Genomic DNA, 19,105 nt, shown 5'->3' on the forward strand with positions numbered 1-19,105 from the left:
ATTTCACCTTTGAACTAGTGACGCGGCGTGACGTCGTGCGAATGCGTTGCACACGTACTGCATTGCGGGAAATGTAGTTTCTCATTCCATTCTCGCTAAACTTAACGGCCTGGCCAAAAAAAAAAAAAAAAAGAGGCGCCATTACAGAGGTGTAAAATTATTGGACTGTATCACGCAAAGAAAACTAAGAAGATTTAAAGTTACTGGAACTGGGTTAAAAAACTAAACACTGTCAAAACCATTAACTATATGTTAGCAACATTTGGTGAAGATACATGGTAAAAATAAATAAATAACTGTGTTATGATCTGAGGTTGCTTTAGCTAGTTAGGTTTAGGCTCAGCAACATTATTTATATATAGATACAACATTATCTACACTGGAAGGTTCGTGTAGTCGAACCTGTGTCAGCTTTATCATCAACTTTTATCTCATACTGTAAGCGTGTTACAGATACAACCCAGCAAAGGACTATTGGCTATATCTCAAAGTAGCTATTGGAAAATGGATAGGGTATGCAAACACTGCCAATCAGGAAACTTCTGATGTACCAGGGAGTCACGAGTAACCTATAGTGTGGCATTAAAATAAAGTCAGATGACTACCTGAATGTACTGAATAATCAGGGTATCAAATCTATGATGAAACATGCATATTTCAGGACTCAAATTGTGAAACAGAATAAGCTTTACACATGAACTGGCTACTAAAGGTGATTCGATAAAATCCTTTTTTTTTTTTCAGGCATTGTAGTTGTTATATATATATATATACAGTAGATACTATAGATAGGGAAAAGTGTGTTGTGCTCTGAGTACTTAATTAAATTACATCAATTACATTATCTCTTTCAAGAGATAATGGTTAAATGTTTAAATATATTTAATCATCTATAAATTATCAATTTAAATGTCCTTTTAAACAAATGTCTGTAATGTTTTTTTAGCCATTATTATCTCTTTAATTATTTTTATCCACAGTTACCTTGACATGCTGTATTACTGCTTAAAAACAGTTATTTGTCCTTTCCTCAAAGGTTTTTAAGATTTCTTAGCCTTCTTTGTTCTGACACATTAACCTGTTTTTAAATGCTACCTAAAAATACTGAGCTGACACACACATTACTGTTATTAATTACAAAGAGATCGGAGTTTGCTGGGTATTGAATAAGATGTGGGGGCGAAAAGCCACATAAAGAAATCTCAAGTCAACAGGTTTAGAGATCTAAGCTTCCCCGTGTAGCCTTGTCTAAAAATAAAAGAAACAAGTGTGTTTGCCTTGGGGTTTGAGGTGTGTGTGTGTGTGTGTGTGTGTGCGCACACTTAAGAGGCACCTGAATCCATCTGACTTGGAATGAAATTACTGGAACATGTGGGAGATGTACATGAGTGCATATATACTCAGCAAAAAAAGAAAAGTCCTCTGACTTTCAACTGTTTTTACTTTCAGTAAACTTAATGTGTAAATATTTGTATGAACACTCAAAGAGTCAACACCATAAGGCATAAACTAAAAATTTTTCACAATGTGTCCCTGAATGAAGGAAGGCTCAAAATCAAAAGTACCAGTCAGTATCTGGTGTGGCCACCAGCTGCTTGAAGTACTGCAGTGCATCTCCTCCTCATGGACTGCCTATTGCGGACAGTCTGAGCACTGATGGAGGGATTGTGTGTTCCTGGTGTGACTCGGGCAGTTGTTGTGGCCATCCTGTACCTGTCACGCAGGTGTGATATTCGGATGTACCGATCCTGTGCAGGTGTTGTTACACGCGGTCTTCCACTGCGAGGATGATCAGGTGTCCTTCCTGTCTCCCTGTAGCGCTGTCTTAGGCGTCTCACAGTGCGGACATGGCAATTTATTGCCCTAGCCACATCAGCAGTCCTCATGCCTCCCTGCAGCATGCCTAATGCACGTTCACGCAGATGAGCAGGGACCCTGGGCATCTTTCTTTGGGTGTTTTTCACAGTCGGTAGTTTAGTGTCCTGCGTTTTTAGAACTGTGACCTTAAATGCCTACTTTCTGTAAGCTGTTAAACAGGTGCAAGTTAATTAATTGATTATGGTTTAATTAAACATGCATAAAAAACATTGTTTAAACCCTTTACAATGAAGATCTGTGAAGTTATTTGGATTTTTACAACATTATTGTTGAAATACACAGTCCTGAAAAAGGGACGTTTCTTTTTTTGCTGAGTATATATAGTGTAAGAGCAAAAACGTATAAAAGAAATGAAAGAAACAAAATGTTATATAATTTAATACAATTGTAATTGTTTCTTTGCAGTATAAGCATTCAGCACTGTACAGTGCAGTGAAAAAGTATTTGCCCCTTCCTGATCAAACTAATTTTACAATCAAACAGATAACTGAGTAAATACAAATTGCAGTTTTTAAATGATAATTAAATTTTTTTAAAAAGCTGTCCAAACCTCCCTGGCCCTATGTAAAACAAATAATTGCCCCCAATTTAAATGCCACCAGCAATTAAGCATTTGTGTTAACTGCCAATGAGCCTTTCACATAGCTGTAGAGGAATTTTGGCCCAGTCATATTCGCGGAATTGTTTTAATTTAGCCGCATTAAAGTTTTTTTTTACGGCATGAACGGCCCGAGCAGGCCCCATAGGCACATATTAAGGTCATGCCACAGCATCTCAATTAGATTTAAGACCAGACTTTGTCTAGCTCACTCCAAAACCTTGCTTTTGTTTTTTTTTTCTATTCAGAGATGGACTTGCTGGTATGTTTCAGATCATTGCCCCGCTCGAGCTTGAGGTCACAAAATACTTCTTGGTATAATTTTCTTTTGAAATGAAACGCTGAGTTAGTTTTACACCAAATGTTTGATTATTCCAGTCACTTAGGTGTGACAAATATTTTTTAACAGGACTTAATTCTGATTTTTAACAAGAACAGTTTACAAAAAAAAAAAATCACACATTTAGGGCATTTAAGTCAATGCCCTAAATTTAGGGCAAAAATGTCAAAGAGAGAGAGAGAGAGAGAAAGAGAGGGAGTTTCACATTTCAACAGCATTGGTAAAGAAAAATCCACCCCGAAGAAGATTTTGAGTCCAACGGTACATTCAAAACAGTGTTTATTATGGCACAGAGAAAAATATAGTCTCAGTGAATCCGATACAAGAGCAATTCAAGTAACCCTAATCTAAGTTGGAGGGATATACATGGTGGCCCAAAAGTCTGGACCCCTAGGCACTGTTCCTTATATGAGCTATAAGAAAATATCTTAACATGTAACATCGGTTCTAAAACATTAGGAAACTTAAGCATTGTATTCAGTGTATACACAGGAATGAAGTCAAAGGTTGTCAATTTAAGTATTTGCCATGTAATTTATGTCTACCTGACATACATTGGCCACCCTGTATATTTTATTGGTAAATGATTATCACATGAATCTAGATGCTTAAATGCTTAAAAACATCTGCATCCAGTCTTATGGGCCACGTAGTATATCTCCTGTGTAAAAAATAAATAAATTGAGAAATTAAAACAAGGTTACATGAGGTTACTGGAGTGCAGGTGCGACATAAATATGACTTATTCTAGGTTATCCTTGGAGACCAAAAAAACAGAAACTCAAACCTTGATAATGTGATTGCAGAAAATGTGACGCATTACATCACTGCAACATAAAAAAAATGTACTGAAGAACAAATCATGAAATAAATATGTATGCAGATGAACAGCAAGTACAGACTGAACTTAAAACAAGATCCACATTTTGGATCATTAGACAGGTTGAAAATACTACTATTACTAGTGAATCTACGGTGTTGAATTTTTTTTTTTTTTTTTTAATTATCTACACCCAAAAGCCTGAATTACAAATCGACTGCAGATCTATGGTGACACTGATTAGGATAAAGCAATTACTGAAAATTTGATTTAAAAAAAAGATAATTTCATATAATTATATCCACACAGCCATAATATTGATGATAAATCTGTTTAATTACAGTACAGTATTTTTAATATTAAGAATGTACATTTGGGCGTTCCACAATTTGCACATGGCAGGATATTTTCTATTATGCAAGCCTTTGGATCATGATACCCCAGCTTCCCAGCCAATCCAAATAAAAACATTTGGATGTTTGCGTACGTGTGTGTGTTATGATGTTAGGGCAGGGACTATAATAATGTCCTTTATGTGCTTTTATGTGTATCTGTGAAATTATGCGTGTGTTATGTTGTTAACTATCGGCAAACTTGGTAGTAAACTCAGGTAGTTAAACTACATAGATTACTTATAGCCAGTATTCGAATTTGCTCAAATAACAATTTACTACAGGTTTGTGTCCATATATGACAGGACTGAATTGTGGTTGAGATGCTGGTTTACTTGTTGGATTGATTCTGGAACGATGCACGTGTTTGCCCTCAGCTGTGTTTTTCAGCTGGTTGTGTGTGGTCTTGATAGAGAAGTGTTGGCCATGTTGTGTTTGGCAGAAGTAGCTGCTAGTATTTGGTATAGTGTTTGAGGAGAGGTGGTAATAGGTGGTGTTTATAGTTCTGGAGTGTGCATGTGTGTGTTGGGGGTTGGAGGGTAATGTGGTGATTGCTCAGATAGGTCACCTAAGGAGGGGTGGAGCTGAATGGCCATCGAGGTCAGAGCAGTAAAAGGGCTCTATTCACAAGTTTAGGAAAGAAAATTGGCTATTTTTCAACCAAAACACCAGGAAATGTTCAGATGAGGCAAAACAAGTTAAGTCTCGCCTCATTTATATAGCGCAGATATAAATTTACACGTTTGGCACATAATCATAAACCGTTTGAAATGTTTTCTTTAATTATTTTCATGCAGCTTGATTAATATGTGTGTGTACATGTGTGTGCATAAATGTCTATACAGTACCTGTGTACTGTGTCTGTACCTGTCCATCTTCAGCAGCATTAACTCATTTACGTTTAAAATATTACAGGGTTGGACTTGTGTTGAATCAGGCGTTTCGTGGTGGGGCCTGCACTGTTTGCATTGAGTGTGCCTGGATAGATCATGTTACACTCGAAAATGTGTTTCTGTTCCCCCATGGATTTAACACCAAGGCTTACTCCTAACTGCTCTAAATGTACCAACGGCCACCAGCATCTTTGCTTTCTGCACAACAACTCTGCTCTCACACCGATAATTCTTTGTAGCTGAAGCCCTTTTTTCCTGCAAATATCGGCTACATTATATAAACAGATTCTGGAGTCAGCTCTAGAATGATTTGCATTGTTCTTAAAAATAAGAAAAATAATTCATGCAACTGTTCATCAGCATTAACTTCTTTCTGCCAATCAAAGGCACAGAGGGTCTAAATTCTATTTATACTTTGGGTGTGAGGTGGGGATGAGATGGCAATCATAGGGCACTGCTTGCACACACACACCTTTACACCCAGGGAGAATCTAGAGTTGCTGATCCACCTACAAGCATATTTTTAGGAGACTGGAGAAAACTGGTCATCCCAGGAGGAACCATCATAAACACAGAGACAGTTGGTGAAACTCCACACTAATCTAATACTTTATTCATTTACTTTTTTGTTTATACACACCACATATGGTATAGTTATTCTATACAGTTTTATTTGAACTTTGAATTTTTCTTATGTTGTGCACAGGTTAAAAAATGGCATGGTTTAAATCAGGGGTCTTCAAATCAGGGCCAGTGTCCAACACAGTTTGGTGATTCTTCTTCTTAAACACAGCTAATTTAACTTATCTGTTAATTACTAGGTTCAGTGGGTGTGTTTAGGTGTTGGTGAAACTGTGCTGGTCACTGGCCCTCCAGGACTGGTTTTGGAGACCCCTGGTTTAAATTATGGCCGTAGACAAACATTAGTTTTAGGCTCCTGTACCCATTTCTCTGGTAAATTAGAAGCATGTTTGGGAATCGTTTCATGTTCTGCCTTTGATCACATTTTATTCTCAAGGAAGAAATCAAGAAAACAAACCTCAAACAAGCCCCCCAAGCATTCCCCTTACTCTTTTCCCCTTACACATGTGGATGGTGTGCATGATCGAGATGGTTTGGATTTTGATCTCATTACAAGAAATTGACATCAGCCGTAGTTCTAATCACACTTGGTAGAGTTCAGTATACGCACTGCGTGTCTTGTAGTTGATTTTAACACCAACCACAAAAAATGATCTAACAGGCCATTGTAAAGCAATGCACTTTGTTTTCCTGCTCCCTCTCTCAACATCCTTTCTAATCTAAATAGTTATCTTAATTGAATATAGACAGATAGGGTTCAGTAAATATGACCCATAGAAAAAAAACTGAAATAAAATTGACTTGAAACCAGTAGACAGTTTTACATTAAAGATCTGCGGTGTTGTTATATTTCATCTCCTCCAATATAATAAAAATAATAATAGAAAATCCTCATTATCATACTAATGTATGCTAATGCATTCAGCTTCTCCACAGAAGTTCTCTTTTTGCAGCTCCCTTTTAACTGTCAGTAACTGCTTCCTGTGCCCTAAATCTGAAACGTGTCCACCCCAGCTGCCCCTCTTCTTTCCCCTCTCGGTCTACTCGCTCCCCTAACAGAGCCTACGCTTCTAATCTTCTCACTTCTTCTAAACTCCTCCCTTCACTGGTTCACCTTCAGAGCTGCTGCACTTCCTGTGGTTAACTAGCAAAAACCTACTTTCACTCTGCCCTTTGATGTGTCATGTGCTAAAACGGCACACACATACAGCAAACACACTACTAATCAATGTATAAATAAGCACATGTATACACAGACACACATTTAGACAGAGGGAATGTAGGTCATGAAGGCTGAAAGGTAATTTTTTTTTCTTTTTTTTTCTTTTAATCTGTATGTATCCTATTAAAAATGAATGAAGCTCAGTCCTAGAATACACCCCATTTCCTACCTTAAACATTCAAAGATCTTATTTCCATCCTCATCCTTTCATTTAGTTATGCTCATAGAAAGTGCTGATTGTCCATTTGGTGCAATACAGTACACTATTACATGCCGCCAGGGCTAATTATATACAAGATGGGGAGAAATAGTAATAATTTAAGACAGATTGAGAGGCGTGGCAGTCTACACACTGTGCTGGCGTTGATAAAAATGTGTATTAGCAGCAGCAAGCTGTGAGCATTGAGTAACACAGTGCTGTGTTTGCCAAATCCAACATCTGCTCCACACTATGCATCTAGCTTTATAGGCCCCTTGTCTAATTATCCCCTTTCATGTGCCCTCTTTTTCTCCAACTCCAGGCAATGCGAACTCAGGAAATTGGATTCGAGATACAATAGACCATGTGTTAAGCAACTGTGTTAATATGCTGTAACACTGAAATGAGTTACTTGAACTTGTTCTATTTCACCAAACTGCAAATGAGGACATTTGCCTAATCCATCTTAAACCATGTCCCTGAGAAAGAAAGACATAGTTACACATGAGAAAGAAGTTTTATTTACTGATCATAGGCAAGAAGTCATCCTTGAACATGTTGCCCACAACTGCTGTGTGACAATGTGCATTGAAAACGAACTATACAAAATTACCTGCTTTAAAAAACAAACACAGTTCTATTCATAAACCAAAGTGATCTCATGAGAAAATGAGATGAATTCAAACACACAAAAGCAAAAAAACAAAAGCTTTGGGTCATTGGGTATACAAGGTTTACTGTCTAAGGTATACTGAGTATAAGCCAGGAATACACTGCTTCTTGGGGGACTATAAAAACACAAACACAAGGGGAAATTTCAATCCACAATCCACCTCATGGTTTTGGAGAAAACAGATAAAAGCCATGAATTCATTAAAAAAAATCTGTACATGGTAGCACAATGGCATCCTGGTTAGCACTATGACCTTGCACCCCCAGGGTTAAGGGTTCGATTTCTGCCTCATGTCCGCGTGTGTGGAGTTTGCATGTTCTCCCTGTGCTTGATGGGTTTCCTGCGGGTACTCCAGTTTCCTCCCACAGTCCAAAGACATGCAAAAAGCTGATTGGTGTTCCCAGATTCCCCTAGTGTGGGAGTGAGAGTGTGTATGCTTGTGTGTTTGCCACCCCATCCAAGATGTACCCAGCCTCATGCCCAAGTCTCCTGGAATAGGGTCCAAGCTTCTCCAGACTCTGTACAGGATCAGCAGTATAGAGAAGGGAAAGAAATGAATAAAATAAAAGAGAGAGGGTCTGGAAATAAATTGTGCATCTTAAATCTTAATTTTTTTTTTATCTTTTCATTACACATATGCACACACACACACACACACACACACACACACACACACACACACACACATACTATCCTTGAGACAACATTTAATTAAATATTTATTAATGTAACTGATTAATGTACTGTCTATACAGTACTTAAATCTAAACATACACTTAACCTAATTAATTCAAAGGAAATGTTAGTATTTATTTATATTTTCAAGTTAAAGCTACAGACAAGGGGTGGTTTTGTTGAGCTTAAGGTCAAAACTCGCAGATATTCCTATTTTTGAGGTGATGTTTGGTCCAAAATATAAAAAGCATGCCCGACCCCCCCAACACACACACAGACACACACAATCATGCATGCATGCACGATGCAGGCGTGCACACGCGCATGCCCGCACACTTTCAGAAATGTGTAAAACTATACAGAATATACCACACCCATAAACGTCTACTGGGAAAGAATTTGTAAAAAGTAAATTTTCTTGATTACGAACTAAACTGAAATTTCCTAAAAACTCATGGCAGTCTCCATGTAAATAAATGGTTTCCACGTATAAAATGCTTATCCTGGATCTTTAAACTTTGTAAGTGCATTTCAGGATGAATGTCAGCTCTGTGCTTAAATTTTATTCTCACATTTTAAATTGGCATAAGCAGTTAGGCTTCCAGGGAAAGGGCACTCCACCAAGCCTTAATCACTCGTATTGAAGACACATGGGCAAAAGCTGGCCTGCTTCACTCTCTGCCCTCTTTCAACTTCAGTTTGCTTAATCTGCAGCTTCACTCAGAGTTTTCTTGTTAGGGTAGAATTATACAATAACTTGTGGTTTTAATATCAGGCTACAAATTGGTATGTTTAAAGAAATTACTTTAGAAATTTATCAGTAATGGAAATCTGTACAAATGTTATGCTTTCCGCTTATAGTTGTGCTTTTTTTTTTTTTTTTGGAAAGTGCAGGCAGTTGAACATAGGATAGTATGAACAAGAAATGTGACAGAAATAAAATAACTCAAAAAAAAAAAAAAACATCACTATCACAACAGTAAGTATGAAAGGGCTATAAAGGTGGTATTTCTTCCCTAAATTCCACAAGATACATATTTAACTTACTAAATTTAGAAAGACTTCATAATGTAATCTTCAGCAAGGTTAGATTTGCCCTAAATTATAACAGATATTTTGTGGATTCAGGTCTTCATAGTAAACATGCTGTTCTGGATTCTGGCTGGTATAATGTTGACTCATGAAATATTTTCATGACCATCTTAACTGCCAGGAAGAGTGACTAAAAAAATGACTGGGTATTAAGCTTCTAATGTCTTGTGTGTGTGTTTTTTTTCCCCACTTTTTTCTAAGATGATATAAACACACTGAGTACACTTCTGGTCATTTGTACGGTATGTAAGACTCTGAATAGACACAAACTCTCACACACACACATACACAAAACACACATTGTATAGCATTTGAACTTTGACACACAGAGTTGAGTCTCTTCTTCTGTTATTGTAATGCTAATTGGTAATTTGCCATGCATTCCTGATGACTGCTGAATAATTTATAACGTTCTGTTTATGCTTCCAGAAATACATGTGGCCACTCAATGACCTCCTCCAAAACATGCATGTATTAAGTCTGGGAAATTATATATGGACACATATACAGTATAAAGTTAAAAATTTTCACTGCTATTGTGAACATTTGAATTTGAGTCAATATTGAGGTGGTTACCCTTTTGCAGCTATAACAGCTTCCACTCTTCTTGGAGGGCTATCCAGGAGATCATGTTTCTGTGGGAATTCATGTCCATTCTTTCGGTAGAATATTTATGAGGTCAGGCACTGATGTTGTTCGAAAAGGCCTGGCTTGCAATCCCCATTCCAGTTCATCTCAAAGGTGCTTGATGGGGTTGAGGTCAGGGCTGTGTGTGGGCCAGTCAAGTTCTTCCACACCAAACTCATCAAATCATGATTTTATAGTCATTGTTTTGGGACGCAGTCAAGTTGGTATAGGACTAAAACAGGACCTTCCCCAAACTGTTGCCATAAAGTTGGAAGCATAGCATTGTCCAAGATGTCTTGATATGCTAAAGCATTATGATTACACTTTACTGGAGATAAGGGCCCTGATTGCAACACCTGAATTCAATGATAAACAGCTTTGGTCAAATACTTTGGAAAATTAATTTTGTCGATATAGTGTGTGTACGTATATATACACTACCAGCCAATAGTCATACACCTTCTAATTCTTTTTCACCTTTAAATTCTTTGATAAGTCTGCTACTTATGCTCTGTAAAACCTTCAGCTCTAGTCTAAGGTGCTGTTAATTGGTGAGGCTGTTAACTATATTTGATTACTTCTTTAATGTAAACTAATTTTTAAAAATGGACTTAGATTTGTCCAGTCATTGCCTAGTGCTGTTTAATGAGCCATTTATGGTTTAAAAAAAACATAAATGGCTTTAGCACATTACAGGGCACCTTATTACACTCAGATCCACTTGAGATCATATCTGCCAAATTGTGATCGAACCTGGGTGGATTTCAAGAGCTGTTACAGTATAAGTACTTGCACTAGACCTTTCAGTTCCTACCTCCCTCTACATACAATACAAACAGTCACAAGCCAAGAAAGAGGACTCTTGTGTGCCAGAACACGGCATCTGTTGAGGCTCAGTGAGGACCTGTGCCCCTTCAAACCCCGAAGGCCCAAAACACGAGCTTTTAAGACAAGGCGTCCTGTTTGTGTTTGTTGAATCATGAAGAGCGTTTTGTGATGGACTCCATAACATTTCGAGTTCTGACTGCTGTTTTCAATTTAAAGCCGTCACAAAGAACTCATAGAGGAGCTGCATGTTTTCCTGCATCATGTATGTTTTTAGGAACAGTGGAAATTGCAGCGTAATTTGTTCACATAAGCGATAAAACAAGCAAAATAATAATTTGCAATCAAAATGATATAGACTAAAATGCTAAAAGTCCACAAAGCTAATATATGCTTTGTGGCCCTGCACCTGCTAAACCTTGACAAGTTTCATTCATTCATATTCGGAAGCCACTTTATCTTGGCGGGGATCATGGTGAATCGGATATTACTTAATACAATTCACACAGTCATTTTCCACTTGTGGCAATTTAACATCGACTGTTTAACCTACTGACTTATTTTCAGACAGTGGGAACAATCCAGAGAACTTGGAGGAAACCACTCAGAGATAGGCAAAATATTCAAACAGACACTTAATTTATGAGTTCTCCTAAATCTATGAGTTTGTGAGGTCTCCTACATGGGTACATGTTCTCCCCATGTCTGGATGGATTTATTTTTATGTATCAGAAACACGCCAATAGGTAGATTGGAGAAAATAAATTTGTCCTGTTTGTGAGTGTGTGTCTCAGTGTATATTTCTGCCTGATCCCCTGAGTTCCTGTATGACCTCTGGATCTGAAAGTTGCCCCAGTTACTGAAAGTAAGTGAATGCAATTCAGCCCTGTTGCCACTTGTTCATTTCTGTTGAGATCATACTAGAAACTATCTTGAGGTTACCCTTTTCCCCCTGAATGCCACTCTAAGTTTGACTTTAGATGACATTCATGCTGATGCAAGGAATCAGATTTAAATCTCTGTAGAGTTGTAGGTATTTTGCCAAAATGAACTAAATACAGGTCCCACCAAATGTATTGGGATGGGACAATTCTTTTGTTTTTGCTAGACACTGGAGCCATTTGTGTATGAGATTAAAAGATGAATAAGAGATAATAGAAATAGAAATAGAATTTCAGCTTTAATTTCCTGATATTTACATCTATATACGATAAAAAAGAAAAGAACATGGCACCTTTGATGAGAGACCACCCAGGTGAGATAAGTAGAGAAAAAATAGCCATGGAGGAAAGTAACATAAATTTAACTGGATTTTTGTTTGCAGATAACTTTCTTGTAATTATTGCATCAGGCTGAGACCCAGTGACATCACATAGCTGTTTTGTTTTGTCATGCATTTCTAGGCTTTCACTGCAGCTTTTCTCAGCTTAACTTATAAAATAATTATAAGTCAAAATAATTTGAATTTCCATTATTTCTTATGGAGAAATTTACTTTGATTTACGAGTGTTTTGAAATACGAGCCTGCTTCCCGGAACAAATTAAGTTCCTAATCCAAGGTTCCACTGTATTAGTGTTCACTTGACAAATGGGTGGGCTCCAAGAGATGTTTAACATGTCCAGATGTAAATCTATCATCTCTTAGATATTTTGATCTAAACCCCAAAGGTCTTCACACACTCATTGCTTTATCCTGGAGACAGGGTCATGGGGGGCCCTGAAGAACATCCCAGGAGGCTTAGGGCATGAAGTGGGGTGCACCCTGGATAGGACACACACATACACACACACTCTACAAATTAGCTACAGTCCTTGATTTGTGGGAGAAAACCGGAGAACCCGAAGGAAACCCACCAAGCACGGGGAGGACATGTTTTGCAAACTCCATGCACACAGACCAGAGGCAGGAATCAGTTCCAACCCTTACGCCACCATGTCGCCTCTTCAGTGTAAAGCAAAAAAAAAAAAAAAACTAAACAATTGCCCTTCTTTTTGTATGCAATGTTGTCATTTCATTTAGCACCAGTGATTAAATTTGACATTTTGTAAATGCACAATTTTAATTCCAACCTGTAGTGGTCTTGCCTTGCTTCTGCTACCTCTTGTCTAAAAACCCCAGTGCAGAGAATAATTGCCAGCTGGCGGTACCTGTTGGAAATCTAATTCCCTCTGAACTGGTTTTACCCTGGAAAACTGGAGCAGCCCTGTCGATTTTTGTGCATCTTACCCAAACGTGCCTATATGCACTGTAGCCTATATGCACGCCAGACCGGGCGGAGTTAAAGCGACCACTGAGCCACAGGAAAGGAAGGACAGGAGAGGGGGGTTTTTAAAGGCTGAGTTTATCCGAGTGATCCTAAGGAGCAAACGGATCCTGGCGGGCAGGTCATGCGCACGCAGGGTTTTTTGCGCCAGATGTGAAATTCAAGGCGTGTCTGGGATGCGGATCGGCCGGGCAGCTCGGCTTTAACCTTGCATCTCGTTCCCCAGGCGGTGATGACCGACTGAGTGCTCTGTGCAGGCGGAGGCTGAAAGCGCGCGCTGCGGCGGTGCCATGGCGGGGGCGGCTCTGGCGGGGCTCTCTGTCATGCTCGGTGCGGGTTTCCTCGCCTGGGACTGGTCGAGCCAGAACCAGGTGGAGAATGAACCCGCGGCAGCGAACCCGCGCAGACCACCGCACATCATCTTCATCATGACCGACGACCTGGGTTTCAACGACGTCGGCTACCACAACCCTGACATGCGCACACCCACGCTGGATAAGCTCGCGGCAGACGGAGTGAAACTGGAGAATTACTACGTGCAGCCGATCTGTACACCTTCCCGGAGCCAGTTCCTCACCGGCAGGTAAATCCTAACTGTGTGTTTGTTATACATAATGGGCAGCTGAACGCACAGGTTTGCACATCCTTGGGATAAACGCACCAAGAAAATCTGAGAAATTGAAATAATCATTTGATGTGCCCTAAAAATGCCCCACGTCCTTTTTATTATCATGGGGGTGTAAACTTTTGCATTCAGTTCTATACCTGCGCCACAGCCTGCCACATCAGCTCTAAATAAAAAAAAAAAAGGCAGCTACACTAGTAACCTATGCCTGTACTTAAATATGTATCTTTAAACTGATAATGTGAATATAATATCCATGTCAGTATGATTTAATGTGCAGTTGAACTATAATTACCTTTTAGCTTTAAAGATGTACTTAAACACTATATAGGTATTTAAAAGATGAATAGGTGTGCATGTGGCACTGTGTGTACAGTGTTTTGGAGTTCAGTGCCCTTGCCACTGCATGTTCTAAAAACTTGCAAGCTCTCCAGTGATAAGGAGTCTACAGATCTTTTGTCTTTCCTTCATATGTTGTCACATGATCAAACTCAAAATGATGTCATCATATGGCATTAATACAGTATCAAATCGAAACAGCAGTGGCCTAAATCGATACAACCATTTGTGTGTTGTATAGTGTCATTCTACAGCAAGAATTTACAAAATAATCTACAAGAACAATGTTTGAATTTTATGATGATCCAGTTTGTCCCGAAGACACATACAAATCAGAACCAATACAAGCAAAGCACTAATGCAAATGGTGTTGAATTAACACACGTGATCACCACGTGGGGATTTCTTTCCTAGTGACTCGCCATTGCCACCTCACAGCTGCAGGATCCGTGGTTCAATCCTAAGGTTCCAGTTTCCCATGTTGTTGTTCAAATATTCATTTACTGTAGGTTTAATTATCCTTAGTACTTATGAACATTTTACTACAGTGTTTATACTGTATAAGTCTTTAAGGAGACAGACACTCAATAAAGCACAAGTCATACAACACTGGAGATTTTTGTCAGTCGTTACTCTATTATGCTAAATGAGATGATAAAGCAGCTGTACGGTGGCGTAGTGGTTAGCACTATGGCCTCACACCTCCACCTCCAACTTCCCACCTCTGGTCTGTGTGCATGAAGTTTGCATGTCTGGTTGAGTGTGTTATCATGTGTGCATGTGTGCCCTGTGATGAATTGGCACCCTTTCCTGGGTGTACCCTGCCTTACACCCCAAGACTCCTGGGATAGGCTTCCAGGCCTCTCACAACCCAGTACAGAAAAAAACAATAAGAAAATGAATGACTGAATGAAAGATGCTAAATCATTTAAACATTGCACATAATCATGCAGCAATATTCTTAAGTGTTGCAGTACCTACAGTGCAGATAAATAAATGAGTTTCCATGGTAGGATACAGAATAATTATTCCACATTTTCAGAAAGTAAACCCTAAATGGCTTTTTGGGTTGTTCCTTTGGGGAAACCCTTGAAAGTTCCTGGTATAACCCTATATAGAAGCAGAGAATCCCTTTTTAACTGGAACTTGTAGCATAAAAAAAAAAACTTTTATGCTACTGAACATTTTCAACCCATTCCTCCTCCCTCTCCTCAGGTATCAAATCCACACGGGTCTCCAGCATTCGATCATCAGGTCTCGGCAGCCCAACTGTCTGCCTTTTGACATGGTCACCCTGCCACAGCGCCTCCAGGAGGCCGGCTATTCTACGCACATGGTGGGTAAATGGCATCTGGGCTTCTACAAGCGTGACTGTCTCCCTACTCGTCGTGGCTTTGATACCTACCTTGGCTCGCTGACAGGCAGCGTGGACTACTACACATACGACTCCTGCGATGGTCCTGGAAGGTGTGGCTACGATCTCCATGAGGGTGAAACAGTGGCATGGGGATATCGGGGAAAATACTCAACACATCTGTACACACGCAGAGTGCGGAAGATTCTGGCATCGCATGATCCATCGGGACAACCTCTGTTCATATATCTGTCCTTCCAGGCTGTACACACTCCCTTACAGTGTCCTAAGGAGTACATCTATCCGTATCATGGAATGGGGAATGTTCATCGGCGCAAATATGCAGGCATGGTTTCGTCTGTGGATGAGGCAGTACGCAACGTGACATATGCACTCCGGAAATATGGTTATTACCAAAACAGTGTGATTATCTTCTCTACGGATAATGGGGGCCAGCCTTTATTTGGAGGAAGTAACTGGCCACTCAGGGGCAGGAAGGGGACATATTGGGAGGGTGGTGTACGAGCAGTCGGATTTGTCCACAGCCCACTTCTCAGGAGACGAAGGAAAGTCAGTAAGGCACTGGTTCACATCACTGACTGGTACCCAACACTGGTGAGTCTGGCAGGGGGGAATGTATCCCAGTTGCACAAACTAGATGGGTATGACATGTGGGAAACAATCAGCGAGGGCAAGGAGTCCCCCCGTTTCGAAATTCTCCACAACATTGACCCACTTTATGTGCTTTCCCGCCATGGCTCGCTCCGGGGCGGACACGGCGTCTGGAACACTGCTGTACAGGCAGCGGTGAGAATGGGAGACTGGAAGCTACTGACAGGAGAGCCAGGTTATGGAGACTGGACGCCACCGCAGGTGTTAGGAAACTTCCCGGGTGGTTGGTGGGATCTCGAGCGTCATGCCGAAGCCCGCAAATCTCTCTGGCTGTTTAACATCACAGCAGATCCCTACGAGCGCTACGACATGGCTGAACAAAGACCTGATGTGGTAAAGCGGCTGCTGGCCAGAATAGCGTTTTATAATCGCACAGCTGTGCCTGTTCGCTACCCTGCTGAGGACCCGAGGGCAGATCCGAGTCTGAACGGAGGGGCATGGAAGCCTTGGGCCGGGGACAAGGAAGCAGACAGCTGGCACCAAGTTTATCACAGGAGGAGGAATGACAAGAATAAGAAGCTAAACAAAATGAGGTCATTTTTCAAGAAACTGAATACAAAGATTATGTCCAATAGGATATGAGTAGTGAAAAAAATGTGAATTCTTTCATAAACGTCTAAAAAACCTTATACAGATAAAGGTTTTTATTTAAGTATTATTGTAGTTAAGAGCTCCTCATGGCCAATTTTTGTGCCTGTCTGACTGTATGTTCTTACATACTCTACCTCTTTATTTTTTATACTTGTGTAATTTGTAAGGTCTGACACTTTTAGAAAAGAGTCCTTCAGCTGTCTCTTTATGGGAATTCTTAAATGTTCTTTGTAGAACCCTGTAACCGTGTTTCCTTATTAGAAGTGCTTTAAAGCAGTGGCATTTTACGAGGCTGAGAACCCTTAATTATTACACAAAACCCTAAAATCTCATCAAGAAGCCTTTTAAAGCATGTACTTCTCTAATACAAACTAAAAAAAGGACTGAGGGATAACTGACTGATTAATGTAATGAATGAAGGAATGGATTTTAGCTGTGGTCTACTCTAGACAATCACGCATACACAATGCTCCTGGAAGCCTTTTGAAACACGCAACACTGTGGAATTAAAAGAAACGAAACAAAACCAAACTTTGTTTACCTGGACCAGCTGCTTTACCTTTGTTTACATATTCTTTTAAAAATGAAATATTTACTGTTATTAGAACGATCAACTACTCAACATACGTCATAGTATTTGGGAAAGTGTGTGTTGTGAGTGTTTTGCATGCATTAATGGGAGATATTTGTAATAAAATAACACAGGCTGTGCTTTCATGTCATGTGTACTGTATTTAGACTGGAGGTAATCTCCACAAATACTGCCCTCTAGTGGTCACATGGTGTTATAAATAAACCTGGATCTGGAGAACTGTAAGATTTTTTTTACTTAAGTCCAAATCTGTGAATACAAATAATAAAAACAAATATAAATAAGATATTTTAAAAAAATGGAAAAAGAATTATGGCTTAATTTTTGTTACTTTCCAAAGTTTTGTATGTGTTTGTTCAAAACTTTATTTTTGCTATATGTATTTATTACTTGTAATGATTTCTATTTTAATATAATTTTGTATAGATTTTTTATTTATTTACAAAGTATTTTAATCTAATTTAATTTTATCTATTAATTCCCTTATTTATTATGATGACATTTTTTTTCCTACGCACAGCTCATACAACTGATGAGACATTTATGAAGCGTTTGTTTAACGTCCCTGCCCCCTAGTGGACTCTGGTTGTACTATCGTGGGTCTTTAGCAAATTCTAATTTTATTTGTCACATACACAGTCCGATATGCAGTGAAATACTTAGACGACTGCCCGTGACCCTAAAATAAAAGACAATTATTAGTAGTAGTACTGTATACTATTATTACAGTATAGAGTACTAGGCTTTTAACTACAAAATACTGGATAAAATTATATTTTTAACCCAATTCGAATATTAATAGGTAAAATGTGTTAACTATTATTTCTACAAAATGTGTTTATATATGGTTTTAGTTCCAAAAGATTTAGGCTACTAGCTTTGATAAGTTTTAAGTAATGTTTATGTTAAATCTATGTTTTATATTGAATTATAACTTATTTCCTAATCAGCATAATGTTTTTAAAGGGTGACACTATAGTTAATTATTATTTATTGTTATGGTCAGGAACCTGTTTCTCAAAGTATCTTAAAGGTAATAGTATTTGGAAATGTAGTGCGATGACATTAAAGGATGTTCTTTGCATTGCTGTACTTTTGGAAACTAGGAAGTGGTCCATTCAACACAGGTAACGTTTGTGATTGTTCACATAAGTCGCAAGTTGATCTATGTTGACGTCTTTTGTAGCTTTAGTGTTGTAGGGAAATATAGCATTTTAGAAAGAACTTAAATGTATGACCATCAAGCCATTCACACAATACAGGCAATTTGGGAATGCCAGTTAGCCTAATCTTCATGTCTTTGGACTGTGGGAGAAAACTGGAGTACCAGGATGAAACCCACGAAGCACAGGGATGACAAGGCACAAATTCCATCTACGAGAAACTCTCACTCAGTGGTAATAATGAGGCAGTGTGACATTAATATTTGATATTATAAATACATTAATGAACACATGAATAAGCAAAATATATTGAAACCACAATTTACAGTACAACCCCCGTGCCTTAAGTTCCCTGGAATTAACTCCAGGCTTCCTGCGACCCTGTACAGGATAAGTTGTATAGAGAATGAGTTTACATTACAAAATGAAACGTTTTTGTTTGAAAAATTTTATTTGTTAATGTATTCAAGTAACTTTTTTTGTATCTTTTAGTGTCTCTAACCCTACATTCTGTGTCAGTAATAAATGCATGCATTATTATTATTATTATTAATAATTTTTACAGTAGAGCAAAGTAATAGTCCTCATGAGGCATTTGCACATCATAATGTTTAAGCAACAACATAAAGGGAAAAAGCAGCAAGGTGACTATAAAAATATTGGTTTCACATATGCTCACATGTGATACC

At 38.8% G+C, this 19,105-nt stretch overlaps 1 protein-coding gene across 1 annotated transcript; it reads left to right on the top strand.

The window, feature by feature from the left end:
• The first annotated feature begins 13,035 nt into the window (after positions 1 to 13,035).
• On the top strand, positions 13,036 to 17,502 carry arsia (arylsulfatase family, member Ia). The gene is made up of 2 exons (XM_053485196.1): positions 13,036 to 13,663; positions 15,260 to 17,502. The coding sequence occupies exons 1-2, from the start codon at positions 13,371 to 13,373 to the stop codon at positions 16,650 to 16,652; spliced, it is 1,686 nt and encodes a 561-aa protein (XP_053341171.1). The 5' UTR covers positions 13,036 to 13,370; the 3' UTR covers positions 16,653 to 17,502.
• The last annotated feature ends 1,603 nt before the right edge of the window (positions 17,503 to 19,105 follow it).

The sequence above is a fragment of the Clarias gariepinus genome, chromosome 2 (assembly GCF_024256425.1).
Source record: "Clarias gariepinus isolate MV-2021 ecotype Netherlands chromosome 2, CGAR_prim_01v2, whole genome shotgun sequence".
In the NCBI taxonomy this organism is placed as follows: domain Eukaryota; kingdom Metazoa; phylum Chordata; class Actinopteri; order Siluriformes; family Clariidae; genus Clarias; species Clarias gariepinus.